The following is a 21,806-nucleotide window of genomic DNA, read 5'->3' on the forward strand; positions in this document are numbered from 1 at the left end:
TCAGGGCTATACAGAGAAACCCTGTATGTACACGCACACACACTAGTGTGCATGTGCACAATTTAAATTGCACACTGGTTTGAGAGGGTTTTTTGTTGTTGTTGTTATATATATATAGTCTATAAAAAAATACATATTTTTAAATTATTTCAAATACATGTTACATCGAATGTTTTTATTTCTGAAGAGTTGTGTTCATTTTATGTGTATAAATGTCCTTCCCTCCCCTCCTTTCCTCTGTCCTCCCTTCTGTGGTATCTTACTACGTTTTAGTCTAAGAACTTGGAACTTGTCAGCCTCCTGAGTGCAGGATTATAGGCTTATGGCCTGCATTACTGTGTCCAGCTAATTGCTTGCATTTTTTTTTAACATTAATGAGAATATGTCATGAAAAGAAGCATCAGAAGAAATAAAAGAACATGTCGTACCTTTTTTGTTGAGAGATATGTGGTCTCAGACTCAGTCTCCAGCCCTTGCCTCTTCCTCCTGAGCACTGAGATTATGGGCATGTGTCACCAAATCTGGTCCATAGAATGCTTCATGAAGGCTGGGCCAGCTGTTACTCTGACTCAGAAAGTGTCAGAATAGTTTCAATTAAAAGTCCACAGCAGATGGGGCTTTTGGTTTTGTTTTCTCTTTTAGTCATGGTCTCATTCTGTAACACATGGAAGCCTGAAGCTTGAGACATAGTCTATAAACAGTAGTTTTTTTGCTCCAGCCACCCAGTGTGGGGATCTGGGTATGAATTGTCATACCTGGCTTACAAATAATTTTGATTATTAAATACTACTAGAAACAATAGATTCTAGTAACTTTATGTATGGATATGAAATGCAGCTAATACATTTCTTGTTGTAACCTAAAGATGTTAGAGAGGGATTTGAATAACTTGTTGAAATTTATATTGTTGAATTATTTCAAATATATATTTCTGAAGAGTTCTTTTTATTTCATGTGTATGAAATTTTTTCCTGCTTGTACATAAGTGCATTACATGTGTGCCTGGTGCCCACAGAAGTCTGAAGAGGCTGATTCTCCGGAAATGGAAGTACAGATTATTGTGAACTGCCATTTTGGTGCTGAGAACTAAACTTAGGGCCTCTGGGAGTTCAGCAAATGCTCTTAACCACTGAGCCATTTATCCAGCCCCCAAATCTAGGAGGGTTGCCCTGCCTTTCCTGTACTAAATTAAACAGGGATCTCCACACGAGGCAAGTGCTCTACCATTGAGCTTCTCCCTGCCCTCTAATGTTAATTTCGGTTGACTTGAGTAGCATGGTTTTGTCCTCCTGGGACTATTTCACTCAGTGCTCTTAACCCTGAGTAACTTTCGTGTGTCTTTGACAGAGTGAAGCAGGGGTTAAGGAGTTCCACATGGTGCAGGTGTCAAGCAGTAGCAAGTACTGGCAGCTACACAAGTCTGTGAACATCTCGGAAAACAAAGGTCTGTACCCTTAGCCTCACACTGAGTTTTATTTGGGGAACTGTGTCAGTCACTTTCTTGTTGAATCACCAAACATGTGAAGAAGCAACTTATGGGAGGAAGGGCTTGTTTTCGCTATAGTTTGAAGGGATGCAGTCATCCTTTCAGCAAAGGTGTGGGGGCAGAAGCTTGACACAGCTGGTCACATTGCATCTGTAGCCAGGAGGAAGAGAGTAGATAGGCATAAGACTGCAAGGCCTGCTCCCAGTCTTGTTCAAACTAGCAATGGGGGCATTTCATATTTGAAGAATATGAATTAACTGAACATATGGAAAAATCTATATTCTGAGTACACAGCACATTCATGTTTACTGCAGATAAATGGTTATGGTTTCATTGTAAATTATGCTGCTACTCATGTTGACTTTTGTGGCCAGTAAAATTCATTGGCATTTAATTTTTAAAAAAAATATTTATTTATTTATTCATTCATTTATTTATTAAATATGCAGTATTCTGCCTGTATGGTGCCTGATGCCAGAAGAGGGTACCAGATCTCATTATAGATGGTTGTGAGCCACCATGTGGTTGCTGGGAATTGAACTCTTAACCTCTGAGCCATCTTTCCAGCCCCGACATTTAATTTTTTAAATTTTCCTTTTTTATTTTTATTTTTGTGTCTGTGCTCATGTGTACATTCACTTTCCATAGAACATATGTGGAGCTCAATGGACAGTTTGGGGGGAGTTAGTTCTCTCTTCCCACCATTTGGATCCCAGTATTAAACTCGAGTCATCACACTTGTTAGCAAGCATCTTTGCTTATTGAGCCATCTCTCTGGCTCTATAATAACATTTTGTTGTTGTTGTTGTTTAAACTCACTTTGTAGACTAGACTGGCTTGGAACTCACAGCTCTCCGCCCCTGCCTCTGCCTCCCGAGTGCTGGGATTAAAGGCATGCACCACCATACCTGCTATAACAACATTTTTTAAAAGCCAGGTATAGTGGTGGGAAATACACCATGGCAAAAATATAATTTGCATAAGTGCATGTGGAAAAATACTAAAAGATAATGATTGAAAAAAGCTAAAAGGATATGATCAAGTGGTAAGATTATGGGTTCCTAGAACCTTAGGTTCTAACCTTTCAAACTTTTTACAGGGTTTCACTGTGTAGCCCTGGCTGTCCTGGACTCCCTTTGTAGACCAGGCTGGCCTTGAACTTACAGAGATCCACCTGCCTCTGCCTCCGGAATGCTGGGATTAAAGTCGTGTGCCACCATGCCTGGCTCCCTTTCGAACTTTTTGTTTAGAACATTAAATACCAAATACACACAGAGAGAATTATAAAGTCACATATGCTTATGTATCTTAAAATTCTGAGTTTTAAGCTTTTCAGATGGTTAATATTCATTTCATGAAAAGAACACAAAAGTTTTCGGTTTTGGTTTTGGTTGGTTTGGTTTTCCAAGACAGGATTTCTCTGTGTAGCCTTGACTGTCCTGCACTCCCTTTGGAGACCAGGCTGGCCTTGAACTGATAGCTGCCTGCCTCTGCCTCCAGAGTGCTGAGATTACAGGCGTGCACCACCACATCTAGCTCGCAAAGATTTTTTTGTTAATGAAATTTCTGTCCCCTCTCCCTCTAGAGGCAAGGCCTCTCTGTATAGCCGTGGCTGTTCTGGAATTTATCGTGTAGATCAACTTGGCTTGCCTCTCCAGCTCTGAGATGAAAGGTGTGCACCACCACATCCAGCCAAATGCAACCTCTTTATATTTAATAATTAACTTCTCTTTTGACTAAGGAAGTCTGAATAATAAATTGGGCTTTACACATTTTGTAACCTGAGAAACATTTTTATTCCCAGATGCCAAACTTGCCAGTAGGGAGAAGGGAAAGTTTTGCTTCAAGGCAGTAAGATGTAAACAAAAAGAAGGTAAGTTTGTTTTATTTTCATACTTTCTTAAATGTCCATTTTATATCCCACAGAAGTGATATGATTAGTTTGTTTTCCTGTGTGTTTTTTTTTAGATGCTATACAGTCCTCAGAAAAATACACTTTTGCAGATATCATCTTTGGAAATGAACAGGTATGCAACGATGCACAGTAATGTGTGATGTAAATACCTTAGTTTTAGAGTATCTATTTTGAGGAAACTGTAGTGTCACTAATAACTGTCTCTGAATAGTGAGCATCTGAGCTTTACTGAGTTTTATTATACCCACCTTTAGTCCTTAAGAGAATCCAAGTGTGCTCTTCACTTAAAAAGCGCTGATTTCTTCTAAAAATATCCAGAGAAATAGACGCAGTACTTGGGATTTTACAAAAGCCATAATTACTCGAGGAAACTGTTCGGGTTAGGAAAAGTGGCTATAGTATAGCATGTAGACTGGACTCCTCTCTTCTAAGTCTGCTTAAAATTCTTTCCTTGTACTATTGCCTTCAAACTTGGACATACCACATGGTTCCGAGACCTAGAAACACTGGGTGCACAGGCTATCTTGGAACTTGGAAGTTTTCCATAACCCTTGATCGTAATATGCGTGAGTCCCCTGGAGCAGTGCCCTTCACATGGAACAGGTGTGCACTGGGGTGTGTCATGGCCGTGGTGGAGTTGAGGTTCTGTGTGGTTGTCAGTTTCTGGGTGGTGCTATAGACTGTAGTGTAGCTCGGTCTTTAGGCCTAAGGTTTGTTGGGATGTCTTTGCCCCACACTTCTGAAGCTCCATTATGATCAGCAGTAGAGTTTGAGAATACGGTTGTTTTTAAATTTTCTTGATGGTTGGTAAGAAACCATCTGGACTTTCTGGTAAGAAGCTTTCTGGACTTGTAGTTCAGCCTGGCCTTAAACTCTTTGTGTAGCTGACCGTGAACTTTTCATCTTCCTGTCTCTCCATCCCGAGTGCTAGGAATACAGGCTTATGTCACCATGTCTGGCTCTCCATGTGGAGCTGGAGGTTGAACCCAAAGCTTTGTATATGCTTTGTCCTTGCTCTATCAACTGAGCTATGTCTCAGCTCGGAATACACATTAACATTTTGTTTAAATTAATTAATTTAATTTTGCGTATGCTCTCATACTATACTTGTGTGCCATGTGTGTGCCGTGGTGCATGTGTAGAGGTCAGCGAGACACCACTTTCTGAGGTCAGTTCTCTTTCCTCTTGTGAGACAGGGTCTTCCCTTGTGTCTGCTGCTGCACTCTGTGTGTTCCCAGGCTAGCTGGCCTGCAAGTTTTGGGCTGCGTCTATATGTACCTTCACTTTTCCTTAAGGATGCTGGGACTAAGATGTGGGCTCTAGGGATCCACTTGAGGTCACCAAGTGTGTATGACAAATGCTATTACTGTTGAACCATCAGCCCTGCTGTAGTCTGGAGAGGTATCTAATGAGCCACACTATCCTCCTGTATTATTGTATGTATTATTAACGAAATGAGTTCTTCATGCCAGGCATGGTGGTTCACGCCTGTTATCCCAGAAGAGGCAGGTGGATCTCTCTGAGTTCAAGGCCAGCCTGGTCTACAAAGCAAGTCTGGGACAGCCAAGGCTACACAGAGAAGTCCTGTCTTTAAAAAAAAAAAAAAAAAATCAAAAAAAGAAAGGAGAAAAAAAAAAAGAAACTACTTCTTCATGCTCTTTAATAATTCCAGATTTCTCTAGAAGTGTTGCATTTCTCTGATCAAGAGTTTTCACCTGACTTAACCTTCTGTGACAGTATTTGAGGAAACAGCTGTTTAAACATCTGAAAGCTACAAAGGCCCAATAATTGCAAAGCATGTGTGTATTTAAATGTTAGAATTAACACTATTTCCAGTCTACACTTGTATATTTTCATCATTTCTTTTTCCTTATTGTCTTTTTGTTTGTTTGCTTATTGTAATACTGGTGATTGAACCTAGGGTATTCCATATGCTAGGCAAGCACTCTCCACTAAGCTAGAGCCTCACCCCATGTTTTACTTTGAGAAGGTTCTCACTAAGTTGTCTTTGCTGGGATGATAGGCCTGTCACCAGACCTGGTGGGTCACTTTTTAATTTTATTTTAAAATATTTAATTTTTTAGAAGAATCAGTAGGACCCTTAAATTATATTAAAAGTTGCAACTTTTATTGTATATGTTGTTAAATAATATTGTATATGAACACTAAAGAAGGCAGAAACAAAGGCCCTTTTTTGAAGTATTTGGTTGAATAACACCAGATAGTACAGATTAATAAGAAAACTATGAGGTTACCAGAAAAGGTTCATCAGAAGGGGGAAAAATGTCTTTGTTTGTTTGGTTAGTTGGTTGGCTTTGTTTTTTGGTTTGTTTGGTTTTTGTTTTTGTTTTTTGTTTTTGTTTTTGTCTTTTTTTAAGTGGCTGGAGTCGTACTTTTATTTTCAGTTGAGAACCTACCTCTTAACAGCTGAGCCATCTCTCTGGCCCAGCATGTATTTCTTAAAATAATTTTTATTTTTAAAAAATTGAAATGCCTATTATTTTTGTTTTCTTTTTTTAAGATTTATTTATTTATTGTATATACAATGGACTGCATGTATGTACACCTGCAGGCCAGAAGAGGGTATCAGATCACATTATAAATGGTTGTGAGCCACCACGTGGTTGCTGGGAATTGAACTCAGGACCTCTGGATAAGCAGTCAGTGTTTTTAACCTCTGAGCCATCTCTCCAACCCTATTTTTGTTTTTATTAACTCATGTTCCTTAAAGTTTAAAGTATTAGTTTCACATTCTATAATTTGTTAGAATTTTTTAAAGTATCAGTATAAAATAATAACATTTATACTAATAAAACTATCATTTAGGTTAACCAACAGCAACTAATATCCCTATAAATGGTCAATTTAAATAGAAAAAAAATCACTGTAGTCTATTAAATATTGAATTTTGCATTTATAAAGCACATGGGTCTCCTGGCTGGTTTTTGCTATAATCCAAAATAGTTTTGGGGGCAGTTGTTATTAAATATTTATTTTTATTTTTTACATGTACATTTATATTATTACACATATAAACAATAAACTACTTACAGCAAGAGGAACCATGAAACAATCAGGAATTATATAAATGTTACATTCATAGTGTTTTGGCTATTTGTATTTGACAGCCTTGAAGAAAACATCTTTCCTATCTCAGTACATCTAAAATTCTGAATGTAAATCAATATCTATCATATCTCATCATTATCAACTTAAAACATCTATCTAGACCTAAAAACATCTTAACCCCTAAACAACTAAGCTTAATTGTAAAACTAAAATATCTGGTCTTCAACCCCATCAGAGACTTGAAAAGGAATAAAATTAATTACCTGAGTATACAGGGAGTGTAGGTTAGCAGCTTGCCAAATGAGAAGATGACAGAGACAGTTTGCTGCCTGAACGGTCACGCAAAACTCTCTATAATGTTGGAACATCATCTTAAGCCTTCTGGCCCAATATATCTGGCAGACATATTTGTGAGGCAGGAACTATTGAAGACTTGCTTACCCTGTATGGCGGAGTTAGCCATCGACTCTGCCTGCACCCAAGCTTGCTCATTTTTAGGCAGAATTCTGTCTGTGGGAGAAATGAGGACATTTTGCCCAGTGGCTTGTTTGCCACATTTGAAGCCATCTCCATGAAGAGATTCTTTGATGCTCATCATCTTCTTTGAGGTAGGCTGGGTGTTGCCAGCCAGTGTGTACTTGTTAACATTTAATATTTACTTTGTATTGTGAAGCTTTTCATCTAAATGATATATGGATAGTAAGTAATTCATAAAACTGTAAATGTAGAGATTTTACTACAAGAGCATATTTTATCTACAAGAGAAATCCTATAGATTGGACTCTTTTCTTACATCTCTTTCAAGTAAATACAAAGGGCAAATTAATGTCTATGGTTGTGTGTGTCATTTTATTAGATGTTTCCTGGATAGTGTCCTCATAAGTGTATTCTTAAATCAGCCAGAAACCTCACACAAAATTATTTAACAACAGACACAATGAAATGAGTGTTGGTGCAATTCAAAAGTCTGACTGATGTTTCTATGGATTTAAACAGAATGAGAAGCACATTTGTAATGTAGAATTGTATTTTTTCTTCATCCTCCCTGGACGCTTGGAGAATCATGAGAGCATAAAATGTTTTGGTGTAACATCTTTTCAGGTTCTGAGTAATTTGCACTAAGTCTTTTAGGTATTCAAATGGCTTTCTCATATTCAACTGTACAGACAAGAAATTAATAATTGAACCTGAGCTTTAGAGTTGTTCATTTTTGTAGAGTATATTTAAATGACTGACAGAGTAAGTTTTGACAGGGCATTTAGTTAAAACACTTATGTAGACAAGTAATTTATCTTTTAACAGATAATAAGTTCAGCAAGTCCATGTGCAGATTTCTTTTACCGAAGTTTATCCTCGGAGTTGAAGAAACCACGCGATGAGCTTTCTGCACATCCTGAGAAGCATGCAGCAGAGGATGCTGTGAGGCTGATTGAGAAGTGCAGTGAGGTGGACCTGAACATTGTCGTGTTATGGAAGGTAGGGCACTCCATGTCCTCAGCAAACCTCACTTAGAGACGTTTCAGCTTTGTCTGAGCCAGGCGTGGTGGCGCGTGCCTTTAACCCCAGCACTCTGGGAGGCAGAGGCAGGCGGATCTCTGTGAATTTAAGGCCAGCCTGGTCTATACAGAGAGTTTAAGGAAAGCCAAGGCTACACAGAGAAACCGTGCCTCAAAAAATCAAAAAAGAAAAAAAAAACCAAAAAGTTTTGTGTGGTTTCATTTTGCATTTTGACACAGGGTTTTTCTTTGCAGCACCGGCAGGCCTCAAACTCTTTGTACTCTTGATATAGCTTTACGAGTACTGGAAATACAGTGTGTGTCATCACACCTGGCCTGCATATCTGCCTGCCTGCCTCCCTTTTCTTTCTTTTCTTTCCTGTTTGTTTGTTTGTTTGAAACAGGGTCTCAATACGTACTCCTGCTAGCCTAGAACTTGCTATATAGACCAGGCTGGCCTTGAACTTACAGAAACCCATCTTTCTGGGATTGAAGGTCTGTGGCACTGCATTCAGGCCTAAATATTTTATTTTCAAACTGGAGAACAAATGTAAACTCATTTATATTTTTCTGGTTAAAATGTTCAGCTTCAATATTGAAATTATTTTACAAATTTTAGTGGTTCCATAATGACTTTGGATGTTTTTGTCTAAAAAGAAGAATTCAACAAAAGCTGGTGCCTTTTTTCTGTGAGTTAGTGTTGTTTCTGTGTGTCACCAAGAATATTGTGGATATGCAGGTCCCATTAAATTCTAGCAGCTGGGCGTGGTGGCTTGGTGAGTTCTAGGCCAGCCTGGTCTATAAAGTGAGTCCAGGACAGCCTAGGCTACACACAGAAACCCTGTCTCAAAAAAATTTAAAACAAGCAAATAAACACAACTCTCTGTTATCATGAGCATGTCCAGACACTGTCAAGAAAGAAATAGCTCTGTGAGTCTGTAGGGGGCACAGTCCGTGGTTCCAGTAGCCATGGCTTATTGTTGTCTGTGTTCCATCTTTTTTGTGTGCCTTTTCTTCTTTTTTTCCCTTCATTTTTCCCTTTATTTATTGCTACTGGAAGTAGTTTATATTTTTGAAACCATCTGTACTCAACTGTCAAGTCCAAAATGACCTTGGGTGGGAAGAAAATTTTACATTTCCAAAAATGGTGCAGTGACCACATGTAAAAGAAAACGTAAAGTATAGTCTTTGATGGAATGTAGAGGTGTGAATGCATTGAAGAATAGGATGCAGAGTTTGTTGTAATTAATACCTGGAGCTGCATTTATATTGCGTTCAAAAAATGTCTGTAAATTAAAGAGAATTAAAAAATACTTTTTCAAGCCAGGCATGGTGCCACACACCTTTAATCCCAGCACTCGGGAGGCAAAGGAAGGTGGATCGCTGTGAGTTCGAGGCCAGCCTGGACTACAAAGTGAGTCCAGGTCAGCCAGGGCTGCACAGAGAAACCCTGTCTCAAAAACAAAAACAAAAAGTACTTTTTCCGTTCTGGTTTGGTTTTTCTTTTTCTGACAGGATCTCATATAATCAAGCTTGGCCTTGAACTTCTGATTCTTTCCATACCTTCGAACTGTTGGGATTACAGGCGTGTGTTATCACACCTGGCTAGCTACTAAACCCTTGTAAAGTCATCTTAATTGTGGGATAGCATGCACAGGAACAGGAGGTTTTGTGAATTAAACACTATTCAGGACCCAACTCCTCTCTTGGGTGTCAAATTACTTTGATTTGTTTTGTTTTGTTTTTTTTTTTTTTAATTTTTTTTTTTATTTGTGTGTGTGTGTGTGAGAGAGAGAGAGAGAGAGAGAGAGAGAGAGAGAGAGAGAGAGAGAGAGAGAGAGAGAGAGAGAGGTTTCTCTGTGTAGCCCTGGCTATCCTGGACTCGTTTTGTAGACCAGGCTGGCCTCGAACTCACAGCGCTCTCCTGCCTCTGCCTCCCGAGTGCTGGGATTAAAGGCGTGCACAGGGTCTCATGTTGCTCAGGTTGGCCTGGAGTCTGTTTAGATGTCTAACATTGTCTCATGACTTCATCAGTGAGCTCCTGTAAGGATAAGGCAGCAGCTGTTCAACTTATTTACTTCTGGGTTCTGGGCTGAGTGGGCTGTGGGCTGGCGGTCCTGTGCCTGCCTTAGGACTGTAGTAGTTATAGGGTGACCCCAAATGACAAGCTGTCACTGGTGAGTAAATACAGAAATTTAACATTTAGCATTAAGATTCTTGTAGCATTCTGATGCAGTCTCTTGAATCTAAAGAAAATTGGGCTTATTTTAAAAAAGTAACTCAGAGCTAGAGAGATGGCTAAGCAGTTAAGAGCATTGGGCTGTTCTTCCAGAGGACCCAGGTTCAGTTCCTAGCACCCATGTGGTGGCTTATGACTCTAATCCCAAGGCATCCAACATTCTCTTCTGGCTTCCTCAGGTACGAGAAATGCACATAGTGCACAAACATGCATGCTAACAAAATATTGATGCTCATAAAATAAATAAAATTAAAAACAAAAAAGATAAAACTTGCCTATTTATATAATTAGAGTAAATCAAAGCCGTTGACAAATATTTCTCTAGAACAGTCAATTCAAGAGACAGAAAAATTGTAAATTGGAGCAAATATTTTAAAGTAAATTAATTCAGTTTACTATTTGCTAGTAGTAAAAAGCCTGTGTATCCAAAACATGTGTGCCAGTTGTCTCTAATTCTAGCATTCAGAAGCCTTAAATTTTATTTCAGCCTGAGCTACATAGCAGATTCCATTTGAGCCTGTGAGAGCCCATCTTGGAAAAGTGGACCAAAATGAAAAGCACATGTGTAGATTAAAGTAGACATGCTGGTACACACATGTAATGTTAGCACTCAGTGCAGACAGAAAATCACAGATTTGAGGCCACCTTGGACTATACAGTCTGATAAAACATGACATTTTCACTCACAGGGTTCAATTATAGTCACCTGTATTTTGGCAATTGAGTAAAGAAGCTTATATATGCATCACTTCTTGGTGTATAACTGAGATCACCTTAAGAAACCTTACTTGGGCCTGTGGTGATGGCTCAGCCACTAAAGCACTTGCTATACAAGCGCAGGCCCTGAGTTCAGATCCCCAGCACTGGGAAAAAGCCAGGTACTGGCCTGCATCTGAAACCCTTGTGCAGGGTTGGGCAGAGGAAGGTGGATCCTTGCAGCTCCGGGTTCAGTGAGAGAGTTGGCTGAGGAAAACTGTAGATGTTGAGCTGGAGCTCTCAGGGGTGTACACACACACACACACACACACACACACACACACACACACATACACACATACACACACACACACACACACACACACACACACGGCCTGTATTAATGGCACACTTCTTTGAGGTTTCTTGAAAGTCTATAGAAAAAACAAGGAAAAAACACTCAAGGTTTGTCTCTTTGAAATATTTAGGTCAGTTGGGTTTTATAAAAGCCCATATAGATTACGAGGGAGGGGTAGATGGTTTTTTTGGTTTTGTTTTTTAATTTTTATTTCATATACATTGGTGGATTCCCTGGAACTGGATTTACAGACAGTGGTGAGCTGCCTTTGAACCTAGTCTCTGGAAGAGCAGCCAGTGCTCTTAACCATCGAGCCATCTCTCCCACCTGGTAGATAGTTTTTTGATAGAATAGACAGATAAAAGTTGAAGTGGGGTTATTGATAATAGATAGATACAGGTCATATTTTCTCCCCACCAGATGTTGAGATGGTTACTTTTGAGGTTTCTACGGTGAGTGAAAGGTGACATTTCTGTTGGTTGCATTTTCAGGCGTACGTTGTAGAAGATAATAAGCAGCTTATTTTAGAAGGCCAGCATCATGTTGTTCTTCACACTGTTGGGAAAGAAGCCTTTTCCTATTCTCAGAAACAGGTAAGACAGTTGCTGCGAGGCGTTCTGTGTGTGCGTCGTGTTTGCCCGTGCTCATGGTCTTTCTGTGCCATGCTTCTCACCCCCTCTGCCCTTGTCTTCTCAATTTTGAGACGGGGTCTAGTTATATGGCTCTGGATTAGCCTCTGATCCTGGAGTTAGAGGCATGCGTCACATGCCTGATTTGTCTAAATATCCTTCTTTGGCTACTGTTTGTCTTTTCTTCTGACAGGTGATATGTAGAAACTTATGCTGGGGATTGAACCCTGCGCCTGACGCTTGAGAAGCCCACACTCTACCACTAAGCTATACCTTTAGCCTTTATTCAGTATAGTGTGGAAGTCATGTTGTTTTAGATGACTTGAATATGTTAATGTATTTAACTTTTTACATTATTTTTATAATTTTTATAATGCCTGCATGTATGTCTGTACACCATGTGCATGCTTAATGTCCGTAGACATATGTATGAACAACATGGGCATGCAGTGCTCAAGGATTGTGTCTGTGCACCATATGCATGGAATTCTGAGTGGTTGTTTATGAATGGGGTCCTTTAGAAGTGCAAACATATGGTGCTCTTCAACCACTGAGCCATCCCTCCATCCCTAATAATGCATTTATTAAACTTTTAAAATCAAAAGTATCATAAGCATAGAGTTTTTACAAATGGAAACATGTTTCAACCTAAAAGAAGATCCTGGTAGCTCCCCAGAAGCTCCTCCTGACTTCCTCTGCTCTGTCTTCCGGGTTAAGCTAAACTATGTGTCTGATTTAGAAGTTAAAGCAGAGGCAAGCGGTAGTGGTGCACGCCTTTAATCCCAGCACTAGGGAGGCAGAGGCAGGCGGATCACTGAGTTCAAGGCCAACCTGCTCTACAAAGTAAGTCCAGGACAGCCAAGGCTACACAGAGAAAAGAAACCCTGTCTCAAAAAAACAAAACAACAACAGAAGAGGAAGCTAAACCAGAGCTGCTAGTTTCAAATATGTGTAGATGATCTAAGGTGCCTGTCTATCATGGTCCCTCAGGCCAGGCCATTTTGCGAGACCTGTCCACATCATAGCTCTTTAATTTTCAATGGCCATTTCAGTGTAGAAACAATTGTTTTCCAACCGAAAGAACAGTGGGTTCCTGAACAGTAACTCATTCCAAGGCTGAGGGAGGAGGAATGCAAGGTCAGCTGCAAGACCTTATGTTACCAGGTGTAAAAGTGTCCACAGCTTAGGAGAGAGGGCTTGCTGGCTTGATGCTTGTGTGTGACACAGTGTTGCTGTTCTTCTCCTTTGGTCCTTGCAAGTCCTGTGTACAGTGTAGGTAAAATCAGCCCGGTTTCGTTTTGTTTTAATGAAGCTCTGAAATAAGTAGAACTGTATTTCCGATCATTGTGAGGTAGTTTTGATGCTGTTGTTCAGTTTCCTCCTTTAAAAGAAAGAAGACCCTATCTCAAAAACCAAAAAAGAAAAAGGAGAAACGAAAAGAAAAACAGAACAACTTAGATACCTTATACAGTAGCCTCAACTTGCTGTGTAGCTGAGGTTGACCTTGAATTCCTGATTCTCTTGCTTCCACTATCCAGGCTGAAGGGTCACAGTGGGACCGCTGTTGCTGGCTGATAGAGTGCTGGGGCTTGAACCCATCCATACCAGGCACGCGCTGCAGTAGCTGAGCTGTCTCCTTAGTACTTATTATCCTTTAAGTGATATAGTTGAGACAGTATATCTGTTTGTCAATCACTTCTTGATTCAGCTGTTAAAACTGGTGCTATACAATTAAATATTCATGGCCTGAGTACCAAGCAATTCTATTGGATAGGAATATCAACCGCCTTCTCTGAGGTGGTTGGCATTGTGAAGTCGGGCTCAGCCAACATGTACTACAAGTTTAGTGGTTTCACACAGAAGTTGGCTAGAACTTGAGCTTTAGAAGCCTATAGTCCTCGGGGGTGGAAGCCTATTTCCGCAGAGGCACCACCTGTCATATTTGCCACACTGACTAAACTGACCTCCAGTGTGACAGCATATGATTATGCTGGGAAGAACAAAATTCTAGAGCTCCAGAAATTCTTCGAGAAGGCTGTGGTGGGCCCATCCACCTAACGTGAGGCCTTCCTGACCAAATGCTTTACCAGACCACCATGCCTCTGACTGTGGGAGGGGCAGTCTACTGCCTAACCGTCCTCTACATGGCTTCACAGCCCCAAAGCAAATGAATCGGCCTATGGAGAGGGCTGGGTTACTTTGTGGCACAAACTCTATGAAGCTTTTTCATAGAGTTTTTCATTATTTCTGTTTTTCTTTTTTTTCTACTTGAATAGTATACTTACCATTTTTGCAAAGAGGGAAAAGCTAAGGGTACAATGTTTTGGTTTGTGTATGAGATGCAGGTGGCTGTCAAATGTCAGAGCTCATTTTACAGTTAAAACTGTTGTTTAAGGAAATGACACTGAGCTTTAGTTTCCCTGGAGCTTCTGGATGAAAGTTGCTCATGAGCTCACTGATAGCAGTCAGTCCTCAGTGCCTCTGGGACTGTCTAAGCAGGAACCACAGGAGGAAGACAAAAGCCAGAGGTCAGGTGTGTGAAATGGGGATCTCAGTTAGCTACCTGTGGGATTTTTCCATCTGCCCCTATTTATTGGGTAGTTTGTTTCAAAGAGTTATTTGCCTTGCCTAGATCCTTAGTGAAAAGTTTGTTCCATTATGGGAAAGAGAATACCTGTCACTGTTGGGCTGTAGACAGCTACACCAGACATTTCCCTTTAATAATGCTGTGGCTTTAAGCTATGGTTTATTTGACTACAGAATAAATATCTGAATTTAAAAAAAAAGAATTACATCAACTGTTGAAATGATCAATTATGGAACCAAAATTTACATATAAGAAAAGTTTTGAGGTAATTATGTAAGATTACAAAACTCATGTGTGGAATTGTTAGGTAAATGGGAAATTAATGTGTATCCCAGGTTATATTGTATATGACATCAGCTGCTAGTTTAAATAATAGCAAATACTCTTCATGATTAGGTTCTCTTCATTGGTTTTTAAATAGTTTTTATGCTGTAAGTTTTGTAAAGCATCATTTCATTATTAATCTTTTTTGTCTATTCTCAGGAACCACCAGAAATGGAACTATTAAAGTTTTTCAGGCCAGAAAACACTACAGTTTCCACAAGACCATCAGTAGAACAGCTTTCTAATCTCATTAAAACAAGTCTCCACTACCCAGAATCATTTCATCATCCTTTTCATCAAAAAAGGTTTGACGGTATTCTTATTAAATTTTCCTATGTACATGTACAGACAGCCATTCTTAAAAATTAACATTATTTTGGATCACTGTACCTTTGATCCCAGCACTCGGGAGGCAGAGGCAGGTGGATCTCTGTGAGTTCAAGGCCAGCCTGCTCTATAAAGTGAGTCCAGCCCAGCCAAGGCTACACAGAGTAACCCTGTCTCAAAAAAATCAAAAGAAAAGAAAAAAAATAAAATAAAATAAAAATTTTAATTAACATTATTTTGGTAACAGCATTAACCCATACACCAAAAGAAATTTAACTGAGTCTTAAATGATTTAGCCTTTACTATATTAGCGTTTGTGAGTGTGCATCTCCTCCCTCCCTTCCTTTTTCTGTCTCTGTCTCTTCTCCCCTCACCTCCCCCCCCCCCTTTCCCTCTCTCCCTATCAAAAGCTTTCTTTTTGAGCTTTAAGGTTTTTCTTATAAACTCAAAATCTAGGGGGGAATTTTTTAACCATTCTGGTTTAGACACAGATCAAGCCTACACCATGACTACAGTGAGATTTAGACTATTTCATTTCCTTAAAATATCTTTTTACATCTGTTTACATTGTTTGTATATATGTATGAATACATTCCATAGCATTTGTGTGGAGGTCAAAGGGCAGCCTTCAGGAGTTCGTTTTCTCTTTCTACCACGTGAAGCCTAGGTATCACACTCAAGCTGTCAGGCTTGGTAGCAATCTCCTTTACCTTCTGAACTGTCTTGCAAACTTACCCCCTACCTGGAGAATTTTTAAGTACTAAGTATCATAGGGAATGATTTATTTGTAATTTTGACAAACAACTGTAACGTATAAACAGTTTTTAAAATAAAAAATTCTAAATCTGATGACACGGAGTGTAAAACGGAGTGGAATGATCTTGGACCCAGTGTGTATGTGGCAATTGATGTTCACAGTTTTGGAGAAGAAGTCACCCTTGGTAGAGCTGGGCAGGGAGATGATGAGAGGGACAAGAAATGGTGAACAGTGAGGCAAGGAGAGGGACACCTGAGGACAGCTGGGAAGGGCAGCAGGGTAGGAAGGAAGGAGGTCTCAGCAGTGGGCAGTTGGAGAGAGAGAAAAGGGCTAACAGTTTAAAATGCCCCAGAAAGGCCTAATATTCAGTAGACCATGTGTTTATAGGGTCCGAGGACTTGATGGGCAGCAGGAGAAGTGAGCGGTGCTGCACATTTACCAGGAGACATGCAGATGTCTACATCTCTTCTGTCTGTTAGCATTTAAGTAAGGTGTGAGTCATTTAGCATGGGAGGATCATATTGGACCAGGATAGTGTTAGTTCCTGGGTGTTGGCTTTGCCTTGTGAGTTACACATTTATAGTTTAACTGAAGGAAATGCTGCAGGCCACCAGCATACCCTAAACCATGCTCGTATCTAGAGATAACACTTATACTTAACAGTGTTGCTTATAGGAAGCGTACATTCTCATACTTAGTATGGATAGGTTTTATTCATGTATTTTACTTTCAAAATAAATTACCTAGACTGATTTTGTGACTCAGCTTTTTTTTTTTTTACTTGAATTTTATTTTAAACATGTTTTCTGGAGCCGGGTGTAGTGGCGCCTGTAATCCCAGGGGAGGCAGAGGCAGGTGGATCATTATGAGTTTGAGGCCAACCTGGTCTACAAAGAGAGTGCAGAGCAGCCAAGGCTATAGAGAGAGACCTTGCCTTAAAAAACCAAAAACGGGGGTAAAAAGAACCCAACTGTGTTCTATCAAGTTTAAGAAACTTGTTTCTAAGAAGAAAGTGCATGACTGATGTTTTTCTTTGTCTTTGTTCCACAGCCTTTGTTTAGTACCAGTCACCCTTTTACTTTCTAACTGTTCTAAGGCTGACGTAGATGTAATAGTTGATCTCCGGCATAAAACAACAAGGTAAAAACGTATTTTATGAGAGGTTGTTCCTTAGCTCTGCATTTAGTATCATTTAAAGCAATTCAGTATTTTGAAATTCTGCAGATCATTGCCTAACATGGATGGAGTTAAGTGAAACATGCCCTAGATTTGTCTGTACAGTGTCAGAGAAATACCTCAGAGGTAGTAGATGAGAAAGGGTTTCCCTTGACTTGAAAATACTTAACAGGGGCTGGTGAAATAGCTCAGTGGTTAAGAGCACTGTCTGCTTTCCCAAAGGACCTGGGTCCAGTTCCCAGCACCCACATGATAGCTCACAACTGTGTGTAAATCTAGTTCCAGGGACTCTGACACCTTCCAACCAATGCATATAGAATAAAATTAAACTATTTTTAAAAAAGAAAAAGAAAAAAGTTAACAAAGGTGTCTGCATTATATTGCAGTACTTAATTCTCCTAGAGCCAGCAAGTTTGTCTTGGGCATTTTTGTATTAGAAAATAAAACTGGGGCTGGAGAAATGGCTTAGTGGTCAAGAGCACTTGGTGCTCTTGTAGAGAGGTTCTGTGTTTAGTTCCAGCGCCTGTATGGCAGCTCACAACCGTCTCTCTGCAACTCCAGTTCTGGAGCTCTGATACCTTCTGGCTCTGCAGGTACCAAGTCATCTGAAGTATATACTACATGTTAGCATGTTACACTTCAGGTGGCACCTTAAAATCCAAGCACAGTAGATTGTATGGTACTATATCATGAACTCATTAAGTTAGGCTGTGTTGTTGGGCACTGGATTGTTTTCACTTTCTAATTTTATAGAGTTTAATATCATGGGCATTCTTTTACATGCAGTTGCTTTTTATATTTGGATAACCAAGAGGTTAAGAGCTCAGTTTCAAGTCAAGCTCCATTGTTTACTAGATGTTATTTATAGGCACTAAATGGAATAATCTACTCTTAGCATTGTTTCTAGAAAATAGTAATAACTGTTATTGCATGGTTGAGTGTTATAGTAATGTTATTAATAATAGTTCATCTCATAAGTAATTTCTAGAAACAAAAGGATTTGATGAAAGAAAAATATAAGGCTTCAGAACAAAAACACATAAAGGAAGAACCGGGTGCAGTGGTTCACACCAAACCCGACACGCAGAGGCAGGCAAATCTCTCTGAGTTGGAGGCCAGCCTGGTCTGCAAAGCAAGTCCAGCCAAAGCTACACAGAGAAACTGTCTTGAAAAAACAAAAAACAAACAAACAAAACCCATAAACACTATAAAGGAAAAATTTTATAACTTACCATTTTCTTCTTCTTTTAGTCCAGAGGCATTGGAAACTCATGGATCATTCACGTGGCTTGGACAGACACAGTATAAACTCCAGCTGAAAAGCCAGGAGACACACAGTTTGCAGCTGAAGGCATGCTTTGTTCATACAGGTGTTTATAACCTTGGGACTCCAAGGGTATTCGCCAGATTATCCGACCAGGTTACAGTATTTGAAACAAGTCAGCAGAACTCCATGCCTGCTCTGATTATCATCAATAATGCGTGACAGCCGAGAGACACAGAATCAGTCTGACTTTGTGGAATTAATTTCACAGCAGCGTTTGAAAAACCCAACTTGTTAAGGAAGTTCTCTGATCACTGCAAAATACAGGGACTTGGCGCTTAGTTGACACATGGAATGCTGGGCTGAGAATGCTTAAATTCTTTTTTTTTTTTTTCCTTTTAAACCTGATAATAATTACATGCTTATAATACAGAATTCAAACATATCCATCACCTTATTATTAAGCCGTGTCTTTAAAAATGTCAAAGTCTGCTGTTGCAGTTTATCTGATGGTTGTGACTCTTAGGAGGTGATCTTGAGGAAGGAAAGGCCTTGCTGGCAATACTCCCATTAAGCCATTAGTCTGAAGATCCTACCTTTACTGTGAAGTTCTATAGAGTGTTAAATACAGATTTTCCTGCCTTGCCCCATACAGTTCTGTAAGCTCGGTTTTGAACTTGGTTACGGGCATTCGCACTTGAGTCTGGTGTCCCGATGGCTTATACATAGCTGTAAAAAGAAAAGCTTTTCTGATGCTTTGAACATAGTTTTGGAAGGAGTTTGACTTTATTCCCCCTCTCATCTCTCACTGTCACACTATTTCACAATAAGATTTTTGTCATTAAATCATATTCTTTATTATATAACTTTAACAATTAAGTTGATCTGTTTAAAATATAAATCTACTCAAGTTAAAAATAAGCTTTTCAAAAATGTATTATATTTATAACAAATTTACTGTAAATAGAATAAAGACATACTATTCACTGTATAAATTTATTAGATGCCTTTTTTAAAACTTGGCTTTGTGAGGACTTAATATATTTTTGTTTAAAATAAATGTCAACCGTGTACAGTAGGCACCAGCCTAGTTTCCTGTGAAAGCTTCATTGCCATTGTTCAAAAATGAAGCAGGCCTTTGCTCTTGAAGAGCAAGTGAAGTTTTTCTTTGTCCACGTCCTGTCTGATGCTGAGTTCAGGTCTGCATGGTCTGGCTTTCGCCCTTTCCCCCGTGGGAAGGCTCTGGTGCCGGTTCTACAGACTCCTGCTGGGGAGAAGTACAGTCTCTGAGCTGAACAGGAAACAGCTCTAAAGCAGTATCCTGTGAGTCTAGGATTAGTGGACCAAAGTCCAGAGCAAAGCACAGAGCTGGCAGGCTGGTGTTAGGGGACTGTTCTCCTAGGGTCTGCTCCCTTCAAAGAAGAGGCTTAGAGACAGGCACAGACTTAATGTACTTGGAAGACAAGACCTGTAAGTCAGCAGCAATGTGCAGATTGAAGCAAGCCAAGAAAAGAACTGGGGGGAAAGATTGAGTCTGGAAAGAGAAGAGGAAGAATATAGGCAGTGGTAGGAGAACCTCACAGGCTTCTAGGTGATGTCAGATCATGTGTTGCTTACGTCTGAATGTATCCTGGAAAAACTGCTCGCGGTGGAGGGCAAAGGCAGACAGACAGTCAAGGCCAGAAACAAGTGCCTCTCCTCCCTCGACTGCCTGCATGCAGTACTGCCACATGGGACCTCATGCACGTAGAGGAGTCAGCTCCAGAAGAGCAGCAGTGGTTACAACTGATAGAGGGCTTCATAAACACAGTACAAGCCAGTGGGATGTCTGAAAGCTTGAACGGCGTGTTGTTTTATGTAGCAGGTCTTGTGCATCCCAGATTCGCTCTGAGCTTACTGTATAGCCAAGAATGACCTTTAATTCCTGATCCCCTCTCTCTACTTTCCAGGTGCTAATATTTCAGGCGGGTATCAGTGCACCCAGTTTCTGCAGTGCTGGGGCTGGTACCAGGCCTTCGGGTATCAGTGCACCCAGTTTCTGCAGTGCTAGGGTCAGTACCAGGGCTTCGGGTATCAGTGCACCCAGTTTCTGCAGTGCTGGGGCTGGTACCAGGGCTTTGTGCAGCAATTATTCTCACTTCTGTCATAAGTGAGAGGCTAAAAGCAAAGCTACTTTACCTGGCTGGAGTTTAAAATCCTGAGTACTAGCCAGGTGTGGTAGTGCACGCCTTTAATCCCAGCACTTGGGAGGCAGAGGCAGGTGGATCACTGTGAGTTCGAGGCCAGCCTGGTCTACAAAGTGAGTCTAGGACAGCCAAGGCTACACAGAGAGACCCTGTCTCAAAAAACCAAAAAGAAGAAGAAGGAGAAGACGACGACGACTAAATACAACATATGTTGAAAGAGCATATGAAGCCAAGATTTGAACTACACCCCCAGCCCTTAGCCACAGTTTTAAACTCAGCAAAAAATATCTTTGCAGAAAGGGAGTGAAGTATATTTGTAGACTAAGCCAGAGCATTCAGTTCAGATGGCTGTAAGCTAACGGCGGCTTCCCAAATCCTCCCGTTCATTCTCCAGGTGTGTATATGAGCCCCACAGTAAGAGCAGTGGAGCCAAACCTAATTCTTGATTCCAGTATAGCTAGGAAGAGGATACTACCAGTGCCAGTTTTTCCATTAGTGGGAATTCAGCGCAAAACTGACAAGCTTGTGTAGGAGCCTTTGTAGAGACTGCAAGTGGAGACAACAGGAATGCAGACAGACTAGAAAGGAGAGAGGTGAAGGCGGAGCTGAAGTCACCCTAAGGAGATGATCCAGGTGTATTTTGGGCATTCAGGCAAGATGAGACTACAAAGAAGAAAAGACAGTATAATGTCTGAGAATTTGCCATAAAAGGGATTCCTGACACCAGCCATAACCACAGGGGGGTGCTAGAGTGCAGCTTTCCTTCCGTGCTGCCATCAATGTGTCTTCCAGCATAAATCAGTGTTGTAAGAGGTGAAGCTTCAGAAAGTTGAGGGGAAAGGTGAATAGTTTTTGCTTTTTAAAGATTTTACTAAATTTTTAAGTGTGTGTGTGTGTACCCCATATATGCAGGTGCCCCCAAAGGAGCTGGAAACTGGCACCAATCCATTCATTTTTTGAGACAGGGTCTCATATAGCCCACTCTGGTCCCCAACTTACTAAGGATGACTTTAAACTTCTGACGCTTCTCCTTCTGGCTCCTGGGGTTGCGGGTGTGGTGTACGCCTCTGTGCCTGGTTTACTTGGTGCTGGGAATGTAACTGGGGCTTTGTGTATGCTAGACAAGGACTCTACCAAGTGAGCCGCATTCCCAGCCTACATTACCGATTTTTAATAGAGCACTCAAGCTGAGCATTGCGGTCACTGACAGGCACCTTCTGACCTGCCAGAGGTCAGCTTTAAAAGCTTTTAAATTACATTTTAATTATTTATTTAGGGTGTGTGTGTGTGTGTGTGT

The 21,806-nt window shown here is 40.3% G+C and overlaps 1 protein-coding gene and 1 pseudogene across 5 annotated transcripts in view; both read left to right on the forward strand.

The window, feature by feature from the left end:
- TRAPPC8 (trafficking protein particle complex subunit 8) overlaps positions 1 to 19,408 on the forward strand; it is an 88,155-nt gene extending 68,747 nt beyond the window's left edge. For all 4 annotated transcript variants that reach the window (XM_084780440.1, XM_084780442.1, XM_084780443.1 and 1 more), the window contains exons 22-29: positions 1,348 to 1,444; positions 3,291 to 3,359; positions 3,455 to 3,513; positions 7,773 to 7,946; positions 11,751 to 11,852; positions 14,959 to 15,104; positions 16,934 to 17,023; positions 18,311 to 19,408. In XM_084780440.1, the coding sequence (XP_084636566.1) occupies positions 1,348 to 1,444; positions 3,291 to 3,359; positions 3,455 to 3,513; positions 7,773 to 7,946; positions 11,751 to 11,852; positions 14,959 to 15,104; positions 16,934 to 17,023; positions 18,311 to 18,545 (972 nt within the window). In that variant the 3' untranslated portion in view covers positions 18,546 to 19,408. The remainder of the gene's footprint in view (positions 1 to 1,347; positions 1,445 to 3,290; positions 3,360 to 3,454; positions 3,514 to 7,772; positions 7,947 to 11,750; positions 11,853 to 14,958; positions 15,105 to 16,933; positions 17,024 to 18,310) is intronic.
- LOC311595944 (cytochrome c oxidase subunit 7A2-like, mitochondrial) lies at positions 12,285 to 14,917 on the forward strand (annotated as a pseudogene). Its single transcript has one exon. The product of its transcript is annotated as a cytochrome c oxidase subunit 7A2-like, mitochondrial (transcript).
- Positions 19,409 to 21,806: the final 2,398 nt, after the last annotated feature.

Source organism: Acomys minous (genome assembly GCF_964271855.1).
Source record: "Acomys minous genome assembly, chromosome: 4".
NCBI classification, from domain to species: domain Eukaryota; kingdom Metazoa; phylum Chordata; class Mammalia; order Rodentia; family Muridae; genus Acomys; species Acomys minous.